Source organism: Malaclemys terrapin, chromosome 6, assembly GCF_027887155.1.
Source record: "Malaclemys terrapin pileata isolate rMalTer1 chromosome 6, rMalTer1.hap1, whole genome shotgun sequence".
In the NCBI taxonomy this organism is placed as follows: domain Eukaryota; kingdom Metazoa; phylum Chordata; order Testudines; family Emydidae; genus Malaclemys; species Malaclemys terrapin.
This window is the reverse complement of record NC_071510.1, coordinates 42,616,143-42,629,195: the sequence shown is the minus strand read 5'-3', so window position 1 is coordinate 42,629,195 and position 13,053 is coordinate 42,616,143. Positions and strand designations below refer to the sequence as shown.

General features: G+C 42.5%; 1 protein-coding gene across 2 annotated transcripts in view; it reads right to left on the bottom strand.

The window, feature by feature from the left end:
- Nucleotides 1-8,810, bottom strand: part of RCL1 (RNA terminal phosphate cyclase like 1) — a 109,284-nt gene extending 100,474 nt beyond the window's left edge. Inside the window, exons 1-5 of one of the 2 annotated variants that reach the window (XM_054031986.1) lie at nt 8,649-8,801; nt 6,755-7,036; nt 5,951-6,044; nt 1,955-2,070; nt 1,452-1,574 (exon numbers count right to left, since the gene is read on the bottom strand). In XM_054031986.1, coding sequence (XP_053887961.1) covers nt 1,452-1,574; nt 1,955-2,070; nt 5,951-6,044; nt 6,755-7,036; nt 8,649-8,741 — 708 coding nt within the window. In that variant the 5' untranslated portion in view covers nt 8,742-8,801. Of the gene's footprint in view, nt 1-1,451; nt 1,575-1,954; nt 2,071-5,950; nt 6,045-6,754; nt 7,037-8,648 lie in introns of both variants that reach the window. The other variant, XM_054031987.1, reaches the window with a different exon arrangement.
- Between the last annotated feature and the right edge of the window lie 4,243 nt (nt 8,811-13,053).

Genomic DNA, 13,053 nt, shown 5'->3' with positions numbered 1-13,053 from the left:
CCTATGAGCACTTTAAAGACATCCTTTGATTTGCAGCAATCCAGCCAGGAACAGTACAAACTGCAGAAGTGGGTACAGAGGTGCACTGGAGTGATACAAAAATGCTGTTAAGTGGAAGGCTGTGACAAACACTGACCCAAGTCAGGGTAAACAATGGAGTCCTTGATAACAAGCTAACAGTGACACCAAGTCCTTAAATATGCTTTTTTATTAGTTGTGACTTAGAAATCACTTTGCCTGCTTAGCATCTCTAACTCCTGTTTACAATTAAATCTTGACATCAGCAGCTTAGATGGGCTTTTTTGCTAGCGTGTACAATTTAAAACTTACTCAGACAAAAGTGGATTTTGCAGTTAAACTTCACTGATTTCAAATTTATGATGAAATGTGGAGTTCTTGAATTCTTACAACAACATTAGGGTGTGTTCCCCAACATCAATTCATATTTCAAGAACTCCATCTTTCATTTGTATTCTAGAACACTTCATTTAATATCTGTGAAGCACTTTGGAGCTGTGAACTGCACACACTGTTCAGCAAAAATACTTTTAACTATGATTAAGCAGTTCTGTACTAAGTTCTAATTAAATGTATTACAAATTAATTTTGAACTACTGTGATGGACCAGATGCTAGTTTATTCAATTGGGATCAGAGTTTCTGAAGAAAGTTGCTGACCACACTGCTCATGCAATTCTTCTGGAATAGCATTTTTATTTGGGAGCGTGGTGATGGGGGCAAATGGGGACTGCAATGGATAGGTCCTGTGGAATGCCCTCTCTTTGCCCCCATCCCAAGATTTTAAAATGCCTTCTAGTCATAGCTCTCTGGAGCCTGATACTGTTGCTCCTGGATGGCTATACTGGATCATTACAGAGGCATAAAAATGTGCCCTTTCCTTAAGAAGGCGCGTGAAGTCTCCATGGCACACCATGAGCCCAGCTGCTTGAGAAGCTAATCTAGTCCTGAAGCCTATCTCCCTGGTTAAGCAGTGCAATGGAGACACCTCCTGTCCAGTGTCTATATCTTCTTCTACAGTTAGTTTTTAGAGTAGAAAATATTGATTCTGCAGGAACTCTACTCTTTCAGAGAGTACGGGACTAGAGGAAATGGGAGAGAGTTTTCAACATTCTATATTACTTGTGCATGAAAGAATGTAACATTTATTGTAGGATTATAAATGAAGTACACATTGATTTTACATTCTGTTCCCCTTTTAGACACTCCTACCAGCACAACAAAATTCACAGAGCTTCCATCCTCATGGTTACACTGACCATTATTGCACAAAAGGCTGCCAACAACTCAACCTTTCCCCTAGAGCCTGGGGCTATTCCCTTAGCACATATTTAGCTTGCAGCTGTCAGGAAGAAATCTCAGCTGCTCTTGAACACTGATCCCTCTCAGATGCTGCAAGAGCTTCTCTAGCATTAAAATGAAATCACGACTTACTTTTGCTCTTTGGAAAAATAGACGAAAACAGCCTCTGGGATCCACATTACAACTTTTAGCCATTTCTATAATAAACTGCATAACAACTGCTTGGTGTGCTACTTGTTCCATCAGAGCTCTTTTCTGGAAACAGAAGTTACAAAGTTACATTTTTAGAGAGACTGTAAGCATGTAACTAAGATTTCAAATGTGTTTTACTTTCATGACCACCAGTTCTCATATCTTACAAGATCAAACTGAAAGTGGAGATGCACACGGGGAAGTGGGGGGGAGGAGGAGGAGAGAAGAGACAGCACTACTGAAGAACAGACATAATGCAAGGTATTATCGAGGTTCCCTCCAGTAAGATAACTGGAAACATGGGGGGGGGGGGGGGGAGGGAGAAGAGAGGAGGAAATAGATAAATTGTTTAATGTGATCTATGTGGATAGTCTTCTGTAGCATTAGCAGGAAAAATGTGTACCATCTCCCAGATTCAAAGCAATTTAAGATTTGCCTAATACCTGTTCTGCTTCTAGGTGAAAACACCATAAGAGGAGATATTTAGCTGTATCTTCACATACAAGGTATGGATGGTCAGACAAAAATCTCTGGCTATCATCCCATCTGCTTAGCATGCCTGGTGAAAAGGAATTAGAAAGCCAAGTGTTACCATAAAAGTACATTGCTTATGGTATTTGAATGGCAATGGAAATCAAATAGTTATTACCTGACCCCATATGATATAGAGTTTTAGGCTATGTTTACACTGCAGACCTTATAGCGGCATAGCTGTACTGCTGCAGCTGCACCACTGTAAGGGCTCCCGTATAGCCACTCTCCTGCCAACATAATTAAACCACCCCTAACAAGCAGCAGTAGCTAGGTTGGCGGCATAGTGCTGTCCCACCGGCGCTTTTATTGGTGAAACTTTTGTTGGTCAGGGTGTGTGTGTGTTTTTTTTTTTTTTTTACACCCCAACAAACAAAAGTTTTACTGCCAAAAGTGCCAGCGTAGACATAGCATAATGACAAATTCATTACCACTCAATGAAGACGACTAAGGCTAAGTGAGCTAGTCTCATTCCAACTCCTAATTGACATGTGACCAAAATAATGATTGGCACCTTTTTTGCTAGTTTCAACAGAAAGGCCATGATTAAGAGTCCACTAAAGACTGACACTTTCACTTGTAAATGTGGTCTCTATAAAAGGATTGAAGCTAGATGTTTAGAGAAGCTTGCACTGTGTCTTCTGTATCTCTTCAGTGGCTACAGTACTTCAGCTTCTCAACTACCAATATAGCAAAAAAATTAAGACAGAAAGAACAAAATAAATTTCCTGTATAATGCACATAGTTCAACTAAACTCAACATGATCCAAAGATATGAGACAAAAAGAGGCTCATTAACCGAACTTCTGCAACACTAGAAAACCAGGGCATTCCATGTTATCTAGTGCATCAGTTGTCAAACTACAGGCCTTAGACCACTGGATACCTGTGGAACACTTCTTGGTGGGCTGCAGAAAGCTAGCTGGCTAACCATATTAAAAATTTCATACGATAAAAAAAAGTTTAAGAACTCCTGATAGAGAGAACTGTGGAAAATATTTCTGGATGTATCTGCATGTTAGATGTCTCCTATACTTAAAAATTAAAAGTGAGTTTAGCATTTAAAATTTCTCATTTATTTAGAACTTTTCTTTAGAACATAAGAGCATCAATAAAGGAATATTAGGTTTTATGAATTTCTGTCCAAGGCAACTGAGCTACCTGGTATGGGATCAATTCTATAACACTACACAGTAGGTAATTTCTCAACTATAAGAGACTAATCCAGATTTGAGGTCAGAAGTGGAAAAAGGTACTATTAGACAAAGTAATTAATCTACCTCTGATTTATAGATAGGATGTTAAAATGCAGAGGCCAAATACAAACAGACCAAAGTGTAAAATGGTATAAACCAGTCGGAGAAATCATCAAGTTGTATTGCTTGCGACTGTCCTAAACAAAGTGGAAAAGCTATATTAAAAACCTTTAAAACCAAAACCATAAGTGAAGTCAGAATACTAAAAAAAAAGTTTAGAGAATTCTCATTAAGTCCGCCAAGTTTTATGTAATTACCTTATTTCATTCACAATATTAAGAAATTATGAGATTACAAAACAATTAAGTATTTGAGTCCTAGCAGAAGTCAGTCTAAACACAGATTTGATACTTTACATTCCACCCAGAAAGCCAGTAAGCAGATATTTCTGCTAAAATGATTAGTGGGGGAACAGTTAACATTGTTCCTTGTGTGGTCATCCTTGGACTTCAAAGTTATTTCAGTGACATGGAGGCAGGTCAATCACTTCTGTCGGCATATACTGAGACAGCCTCATGCATCACTTCACATTTGCAAGGTTTGTTTTGAAATTAAGAGGACTAGAAACCATTTTTGTTTTTAAAAATATACCATCACAAAGAAAAGCCAGTATGGCATACCAAGTGCCAACTCAACCCCATCCCTGGTTGGATGGGATGATTTCCAACAGGTAATACAACAGCCCCAATACAGCTATTCCCCTACACATACAGGAGCCAATCAATGACTCAGAACAATGGGACACATTCAAGATATTCATCAAAATTTCAGAACACTACATGACAAAGGGCATTTGTGTGCAATGGTTTTGATCACATTTCAATTATAGAGTTAAAGTGACACCTAGTGGATAGTCTGATATACTTGGATAAACTACTCTACACCTGGGTTACTATTAATAGATGGTTATTTGACTAAAAAGTTATTTTCAGTAGTAAATCCATCATGTGTATTAAAACTATTCCTCTTGTGGCTTACATGGCAAAGGTGTGTATTAAATACTTAACACCTTTACACACAGGACTTGAAAAATCCATTTAATGCCCAGTAAATAGCGTTCGCTCTGAAGCACGTGTACATGGAGACGATCTGGCAGTAAGGAGGTTTGAGAAATACTAATAAATTTCCGCAGAATTTAAGCTGATGCAGCTCTTTCTTTCTGATTCTGCAAATAAGGCCATCATTGCTAATGCTGCTTATCTCTTTCCCCAAGCAGCAAACAAGAGTTGCCCACTATGTTCTTGCTTGGTGAAAGCTGCAAGCAGCAGCCAAGGCAGGCAAACTACGGCCCACGGGCCGGATCCGGCCTCTCAGGGCTTTGGATCCAGCGGGATTGCCCCCCGTGGTGCCAAGGGCCCCGCGCGACTCTCAGCAGCGGCCAGCCCAACATTCCCTGCAGCCCCGGGGCCCTTGCCTCCAGGAACCACCCCCGCAGCTCCCATTGGCCAGGAACGGGGAACCACGGCCAATGGGAGCTTTGGGGGAGGTACCTGGAGGTGCAGCAAGGGAAACGCAAGCAGAGCCCTCTGCCCCCTCCTTCCCCAGGGGCCCAGCGCTTCCTGGTGTGGCGCGGGGCCGGGGACAGGGCAGGCATGCAGGGAGCCCCCTCATACACCCCGCACCCCTCCTGCACCCCAACCCCCTGCTCTGAGCCCCCTCCTGCAGTCTGCACCCCTCCTGCACCCCTGCCCTGAGCCCCCTCCCGCAGTTCGCACCCCTCCTGCACCCTAACCCCCTGCCCTCAGGCTACTCATACACCCTGCACTCCTCCTCTGCCCCAATCCCTTGCCCTGAGCCCCTTCCTGCACACCACACCCCCTCCCACACGCCAACCCCCTGCCCTGCATACAATTTCTCCACCCAGATGTGGCCCTTGGTCCAAAAAGTTTGCCCATCCCTGCACTAGAGCTAGTCACAGAAAGGATTCTAAAAGAGGTTAGGAGGAGCATAACAGAACCTCTGATGCCCCAGCTGCAACAAAGTAGTTTTACTGTGGAAGAGAAATCATCTTCCGTCCAAGCAGTGGTGCTCCTTCCATCTTTTGTTTGTTTGCAACAAAAGCGTAGTGCTCTCAACAGTATTTTTTAAAGTCTTTTTCCCCCAAAGCCGAAATTTTATTGGACCTGTAGGTGCTTTGTGTTCAACCAGCAAACACAGCTGAAGTCTACAAGAGATTCTAATATCTGAACTAAAATATTAGAATTTAGCTACTTAGCTGCCATTTCTATGGAAGGATACACTTTTGATAAGCATTGAGGAAAAAAATGCTTCCCTTTAAAAGAAAAACACTTCAGAATTTACAATATCACTGTTCTAGTATCACTTTTCATGAAGTGTCAGATAAAGTAGACAGAAGCCTCTCTTTCGCAAGGACTTCAGTTATGCTGAGCGCTAAAATAGTGTTTATCTAAAAAGCATTATTGACTGTAGGATTCAATAAACTTCTGCAGCATGCAGCCTCTTACTTGGAAAGGACTATTTTGTTATGACTATCAAAGAAAATCCCAAACCCCGATAGACCAGAAACCTGAAGCTGGATTCTGCTAGCCAGATGCTTCATTTCTAAGTGTCCATTTTAAAAAACAATAGAACCTATCTAAACACAATGCATAAAGCTAAAACTACAAAAAGCTGGAAAAGAGAGGTACTTACCAAAATGTCTAATTTTTTGTTCATGTTTCTGCATGAATGATTTGGATTTGTCTTCATCTTCTATTTCTTTTCTTTTCTTTTGATTAATAAAACTCTGGGAGGGGGAAAAGGGAGAGAGCTTAATCACAGAATCCTTTTCCATGCTATTTTAAACTATGTCATTATGGGAACACCATTTTATCGAATTTCCATTTAAAAAGTAATGCTTCTAGTTGTAGGCCCAAAAACCTGCAAACACACTGATGCATATACTTAATTTAACATAGATGAGGTGGTGTCTGGGAAACTGGGCTTTTTGACAATTAACACCAGGGTTAAAAAAATGACTCCTTCTAACATCTGGTCCTGAATTATTGCTTGGAATAGCACTGTCATATACCAAAGTATTTAACACGGCAGATAGCAAGGCACTGAGTCTTTAAAACTCGAGAAATGCCTAACTTTTTTTCCCCTTAGTATTTGTAAGTTTAATATCAAAGTATTAATATGAAGAAGGTAGGATTTGATGCTAACTATCATTTGGAGACAACTGCTGTTTTGGATCAATGTAATCTAAGATCCCTGCTAGCAGTACAAAAACATTTCTTATTTTTTGATATCAGTGCAGGACCTACTTTTGGGTGGATTTTAATAAAATAAATGAAAGGATATTCATTCAGCACTTAATCTTGTCATATGGACTGTTCTGGATACAAACGATACTCACAATATTCCAGTGACAAGTGCCATATAAATAACTTGATTTACCTAACAGTTCTATCCCTTATTTTTACCTGCTTTTATGCATGTTGATATGGTTCATACCTTATTAAATACATCCTTGCTAACAGAATCTGTGTTCCACAGATTTTGTGTTTCCCTCTGTATTAGCGCCTCTTCTTTCTGTCTCCATTCTTCCTCCCTCTGTCTCAATTCTGAAGCATCAGTCTGTGCTTTGGCATGTTCCTGATCCAGGGACTCAGAGTTATGCAGTGCTAAACTACCAAGTTTCTGCTGGGCTTCTGCTAAATTCCATTTGCATTCCACAGAGCTCTTCACAAACTCCTTTTGTTTTTGGCAAGCCAATTCAATCCCATGACCATATATCTGTATGGGGGGTGGTGGAGGGAATCAGATTTGTTTATTTGGAAAAATTGAGAGAATTTAGATAGCACATGCAAACTGATAAGGTTAGTTGCAGAACAGAATTATGAGATGGCAAAGTTGTGAAAAATGAGGTTAAATTCTGAACAGTGACTAAAATTGATATTATACAGTTGGATATTTACTTCAATGGTTTACTTCAATGGTTTCCACATTAAATTAGCTCAGTTTACACATAAAATACATTTTAATAACTCCCAGACTTGCAAACTCAGGGATCATGTATCAGCAGTAACAAAGCTGCTCCAACCAAACTGTAGAAAACAATTTTTATGATGAAGTCTGGGCAAAAATAGGTTCCAACTGGCTCTCTCTTAGCACTGCAGAACCAGCCCAGCTAACAATAGCCAAAACACCAAAATTAACTCTAAATACATATAAATCTGTAATAAGAAAGTGGCATTTTTACAGTGTCTGACCATAACTGGACTTTGAGTTATGATCATAACTGGAATTTGAGTTAAATTCCCAACAGATTAATATTCTTTGCTTAAAACGCCTTGTGCAAAGGACAGATATGTAGAAAAATAACCTATTTTACTTAGTTCTCACATAAACATAGGAGGGATTTTTAGGAGATATAAACCCCACTTCAGACAGACACCCAGAAAAAAGTGTATGAATTCCTACATAGCAATCTGCAGTTTCTCATGCTTACTTTGGGCTTTGAAACATGGTAGATCTCCTTTCAACGAAAGGGGACAAGTTGCTGCTTGCTCAAACTTACCCTAGAATCAAAGGTGAAGAGAATGTCTTGAAAGGAATGAGATATATAGTATTCCAAGGAGTTAACTATGCAGCCTCTCTAGGATTTCCAGTCCCTGCTTGTTCCAAACCCAGACTGTTACCTCTCAAAAAGGAGCCCCATATATCTATACATTGACTTTTTCAACAGAACGGTGACTGAATAAGTTTTTAGGCAATTCTGCTGCACATACTTCATTTTGTCAGTCACACCCAGCATGCGATGAAGAATGGGAAAAGGCAGCGTGATACTCAAGTGCTGGCCTGGCGATTGCCGACACACCCGGCGCTAGCTTAGTGACTGGGGGGCACACACTGGCATGAGGGTAACCACAAGCTACGGCCACCTCTCCCTGTAGGAAACACTGGGCCTCGTTCAGTTCAAACCACGGGTGTCAGCATCACTTCGCCGCAAAGACTTCACACTTGGCTCCCATCAGGGGCTTCACGTCACACTCGCCGCCAACGAGGGCGAACGGGACAAACCGCAGCCGGAACGGGTCTCCGTGCAGGATCCAATGGGGGATGGGTTAGCGAGCGCCGCAGGGCTCGGCTCACCCCATGCGGGCAGAGCTGGGGCTGGAGGAGCCGAGCGGGGTCCACGGCTCCACGCTGAGCAGGGAACAGCTCTGGCAGGGCCGGGCCCGCAGCAGGCCCATGGGGCTTTGCCAGCTCTGCGACCCCCGCTGGAAGCGCTGCCCGAGTGCGGGCCAGGCCGAGCGGTTTGGCTTCGTGCTCCTAGGACCGGGGCAGCCGGAGTCAGGGCGAGCCCAGCGCGGGGCCCGATCCCGGGAGTGGGGGGAGAACGTACCTGCGGGTCCGGCGGGCGGGGCGCGCAGGGCGGGTCCGGCTCCTGCCCCTCTCCCGCGCGGAGACCCCGGGAGCGCGGCAGCCACAGCGCCATCCCCGCGCAGAGACGCGCGCCACCGGCTCGGCCCGTCCGGCCCCCGCCCGGCTCCTCCCCCCACGCAGGCCCGTTACCAGCCTGGCCGGAAATTAGGCCGAGCGTCACTTCCGGAAACAGAGGGAGGGTGGGGCGCTTCTGTGATCTCATGGCGCACATCACCGGCCGCTGCGAGCCTCGCGAGGGAGGAGGCTCCTGGGCCGCTCGTGCTGGAGGAGCGCGGGGGCGGGGCCAGGTTTGTTTTTTAAGCTGCGTTGGGAACTGGGCTAGAGTGAAGCGAGGCCGCAGCGGCGCGAGGCTGAGGAAGCCCCGCGTATGTCTGGGGCTCGCGGGTCTGGAGCCTTTGGAAAAAGGAGGAAATTGCCCAACGAAACCCCCCAATAAGATAAACGTGACGCCGCTTGGTGTGGTTAGAATTCATAGCAAAAGTCCCGTAGACAATCCGATCTCCTCCATCCGTTTGTCTGCTCATTCAGCGGGGATGTGTGTACCTCATCGCTCCCCAATACAGCTTTAGAGTTTGCTTCTAATCATCACTGTCCACAAATTAAACTTGGGATAGTTTGCAGATATCTCCACTAGTGTATCCAGTGCGCACAAACGGGTAACTTTGCAAGGTTATTGTAATCCATGATGAATTACATTATTTTTATTAACACCTTTGTCCTAGCAGAACATATCGATTTAAGCATTTTAATCTGACAGATGGATGTGCCAATATAATCCTGCATTAAAATAAAGTTATGGCTGCAAAGTCAAATGTTAGGAAATGCCAGAATTAAGATAATGTTTGCAGAGTTGTAGTCATGTTGGTCCTAAGATATTAGAGAGACAAGTGGGGTGAGGTAATATCTTGTATTGGACCAACTTCTGTTGGTCAGAGAGAGAAGCTTTAAAGCTTATACCCAGAAGACCTGAAGAGCTCATCTCTTTCACCACAGAAGTTGGTTCAATAACAGATATAACTTTGCCCACCTTGTCTCTCTAAAATAGTGGCAGTCACATCCCTGAATTGTAGGCCAGAATCATTAAATTCTGGGCTACAGTTTCTTGTTTTTCTAGACTATCATTTTTTGGTAATTTTTTAGGTAAAATCACTTTGAAAAACATCTTATTCCCCTCTCTTAATTATCCACCCTGTGCACTGAATGAGGGGGGGATTCTGGAAAAAAAATAAGGTGATCGTAATTAAAGACTATATTTTAATGCATACAAAAAGGGGTCCAAACTAAAGTTGCACAGGCAGCCTGAATTCTGTCATTTCTTAACTGTTGAAGGCTTGACTTTGCACTCTTAATTTTATTTTAACATAGTTTATTTGTATATCACGGAAGGTGATAGATACAGTTCTACTCGGTGCTGGTTTAGGTTAGGCTTCAGCTGGAGTACTGTGTCCAATTTTGGTCACCAATGTGTAGAATGGATGTGGAGAAACTGGAAAGGATTCAGAGGTGAGCAACAAAGATGATAAAAAGGATGGAATGCAAAGCCTTGTGAGCAAAGGCTGAAGGAACTGGGTATGTTCGCAAAAAAAAGGAGATTAAGAGGGGACATGATAACAGTCCTCAAATACTTGAAAGGCTGTCATAAAAAAGATGGAGAAAAGTTGTTCTCTCTTGCCCCAGAGGGCAGGACAAGAGGCAATGGGTTCAAACTATAGCAACAGGAAATTTGGAAATGGCAGAGATGCTTAATGACTTCTTCGTTTCGGTCTTCACCGAGAAGTCTGAAGGAATGCCTAACATAGTGAATGCTAATGGGAAGGGGGTAGGTTTAGCAGATAAAATAAAAAAAGAACAAGTTAAAAATCACTTAGAAAAGTTAGATGCCTGCAAGTCACCAGGGCCTGATGAAATGCATCCTAGAATACTCAAGGAGCTAATAGAGGAGGTATCTGAGCCTCTAGCTATTTTTGGAAAATCATGGGAGACGGGAGAGATTCCAGAAGACTGGAAAAGGGCAAATATAGTGCCCATCCATAAAATGGTAAATAAAAACAATCCAGGAAAACTACAGACCAGTTAGTTTAACTGCTGTGCCAGGGAAGATAATGGAGCAAGTAATTAAGGAAATCATCTGCAAACACTTGGAAGGTGATAAGGTGATAGGGAACAGCCAGCATGGATTTGTGAAGAACAAATCTTGTCAAACCAATCTGATAGCTTTCCTTGATAGGATAATGAGCCTTGTGGATAAGGGTGAAGCTGTGTATGTGGTATACCTAGACTTTAGTAAGGCATTTGATATGGTCTCGCATGATATTCTTATCAATAAACTAGGCAAATACAATTTAGATGGGGCTACTATAAGGTGGGTGCATAACTGGCTGGATAACCGTACTCAGAGAGTTATTATTAATGGTTCCCAATCCTGCTGGAAAGGCATAACGAGTGGGGTACCGCAGGGGTCTGTTTTGGGACCGGCTCTGTTCAATATCTTCATCAACGACTTAGATATTGGCATAGAAAGTACGCTTATTAAGTTTGCGGATGATACCAAACTGGGAGGGATTGCAACTGCTTTGGAGGACAGGGTCATAATTCAAAATGATCTGGACAAATTGGAGAAATGGTCTGAGTTAAACAGGATGAAGTTTAACAAAGACAAATGCAAAGTGCTCCACTTAAGAAGAAAAAATCAGTTTCACACATACAGAATGGGAAGAGACTGTCTAGGAAGGAGTACGGCAGAAAGGGATCTAGGAGTTATAGTGGACCACAAGCTAAATATGAGTCAACAGTGTGATGCTGTTGCAAAAAAGCAGACATGATTCTGGGATGTATTAACAGGTGTGTTGTGAGCAAGACACGAGAAGTCATTCTTCCGCTCTACTCTGCTCTGGTTAGGCCTCAGCTGGAGTATTGTGTCCAGTTCTGGGCACCGCATTTCAAAAAAGATGTGGAGAAATTGGAAAGGGTCCAGAGAAGAGCAACAAGAATGATTAAAGGTCTTGACAACATGACCTATAAAGGAAGGCTGAAAGAATTGGGTTTTTTTAGTTTGGAAAAGAGAAGTCTGAGAGGGGACATGATAGCAGTTTTCAGGTATTTAAAAGGGTGTCATAAGGAGGAGGAAGAAAACTTGTTCACCTTAGCCTCTAAGGATAGAACAAGAAGCAATGGGTTTAAACTGCAGCAAGGAAGGTCTAGGTTGGACATTAGGAAAAAGTTCCTAACTGTCAGGGTGGTTAAACACTGGAATAAATTGCCTAGGGAGGTTGTGGAATCTCCATCTCTGGAGATATTTAAGAGTAGGTTAGATAAATATCTATCAGGGATGGTCTAGACAGTATTTGGTCCTGCCATGAGGGCAGGGGATTGGACTCGATGACCTCTCGAGGTCCCTTCCAGTCCTAGAATCTATGAATCTATGAATCATAGCTTAGGGATGGGCAACCTTTCAGAAGTGGTGTGCCGAGTCTTCATTATTCATTCTAATTTAAGGTTTCGCATGCCAGTAATACATTTTAACATTTTTAGAAAGTCTCTTTCTATAAGTCTATAATATATAACTAAACTATTGTTGTATGTAAAGTAAATAAGGTTTTAAAAATGTTTAAGAAGCTTCATTTTAAATTAAATTAAAATGCAGAGCCCCCCAGATCGGTGGCCAGGACCCGGGTAGTGTGGGTGCCACTGAAAATCAGCTCGCGTGCTGCCTTCGGCACACGTGCCATATAGGTTGCCTACCCCTGGCATAGCTGATATAGATTAATGCTCAGAAAAAGAACAGTAGGACAATGGAATACACACTGCCTTGGGAAGTTGTGGAAGCTCTTCCACTTGAGGTTTTCAGAAGGAGGCTGGATAGCCATCTGTCTTGGATGGTATAGACACAACAAATCCTGCATCTTGTTAGGGGGTTAGACTAGATGACCCTTGTGGTCCCTTCTAAGCCAGTGGTTCTATGATTCTATGTGTGTTGCCTAGGTTATTAAAAAACAACTGAAAAAACAGAAATTCTGTTATGCAGAACTATATTAACCCTCTATGTTCATCATCAGCAAGATTGTAAACATTGATTAGATCCACAGCACAGATCTCTTGTCACTTGAGCTAACAGAGTAGTTCTGATAGCAGTAGCAGACTTTTATCCTTTGTATAGACCAGCCACTTTAGGGGAATGAAATACACATTTTGCTAGTGGATTTCACAGCTATTTTCTAGACAAGTGAGGAATACAGAGACTAAGGAATCTTGGGTTCTATTTCAGGTTCTGGATGGGAGTGTTCTCTAGTGATTACAGATCCTACTTTCCTTGTGCATCCTGCTCCAACCCCTAGCATGTTCCTATACAGCCTGTTTCTTTTCCC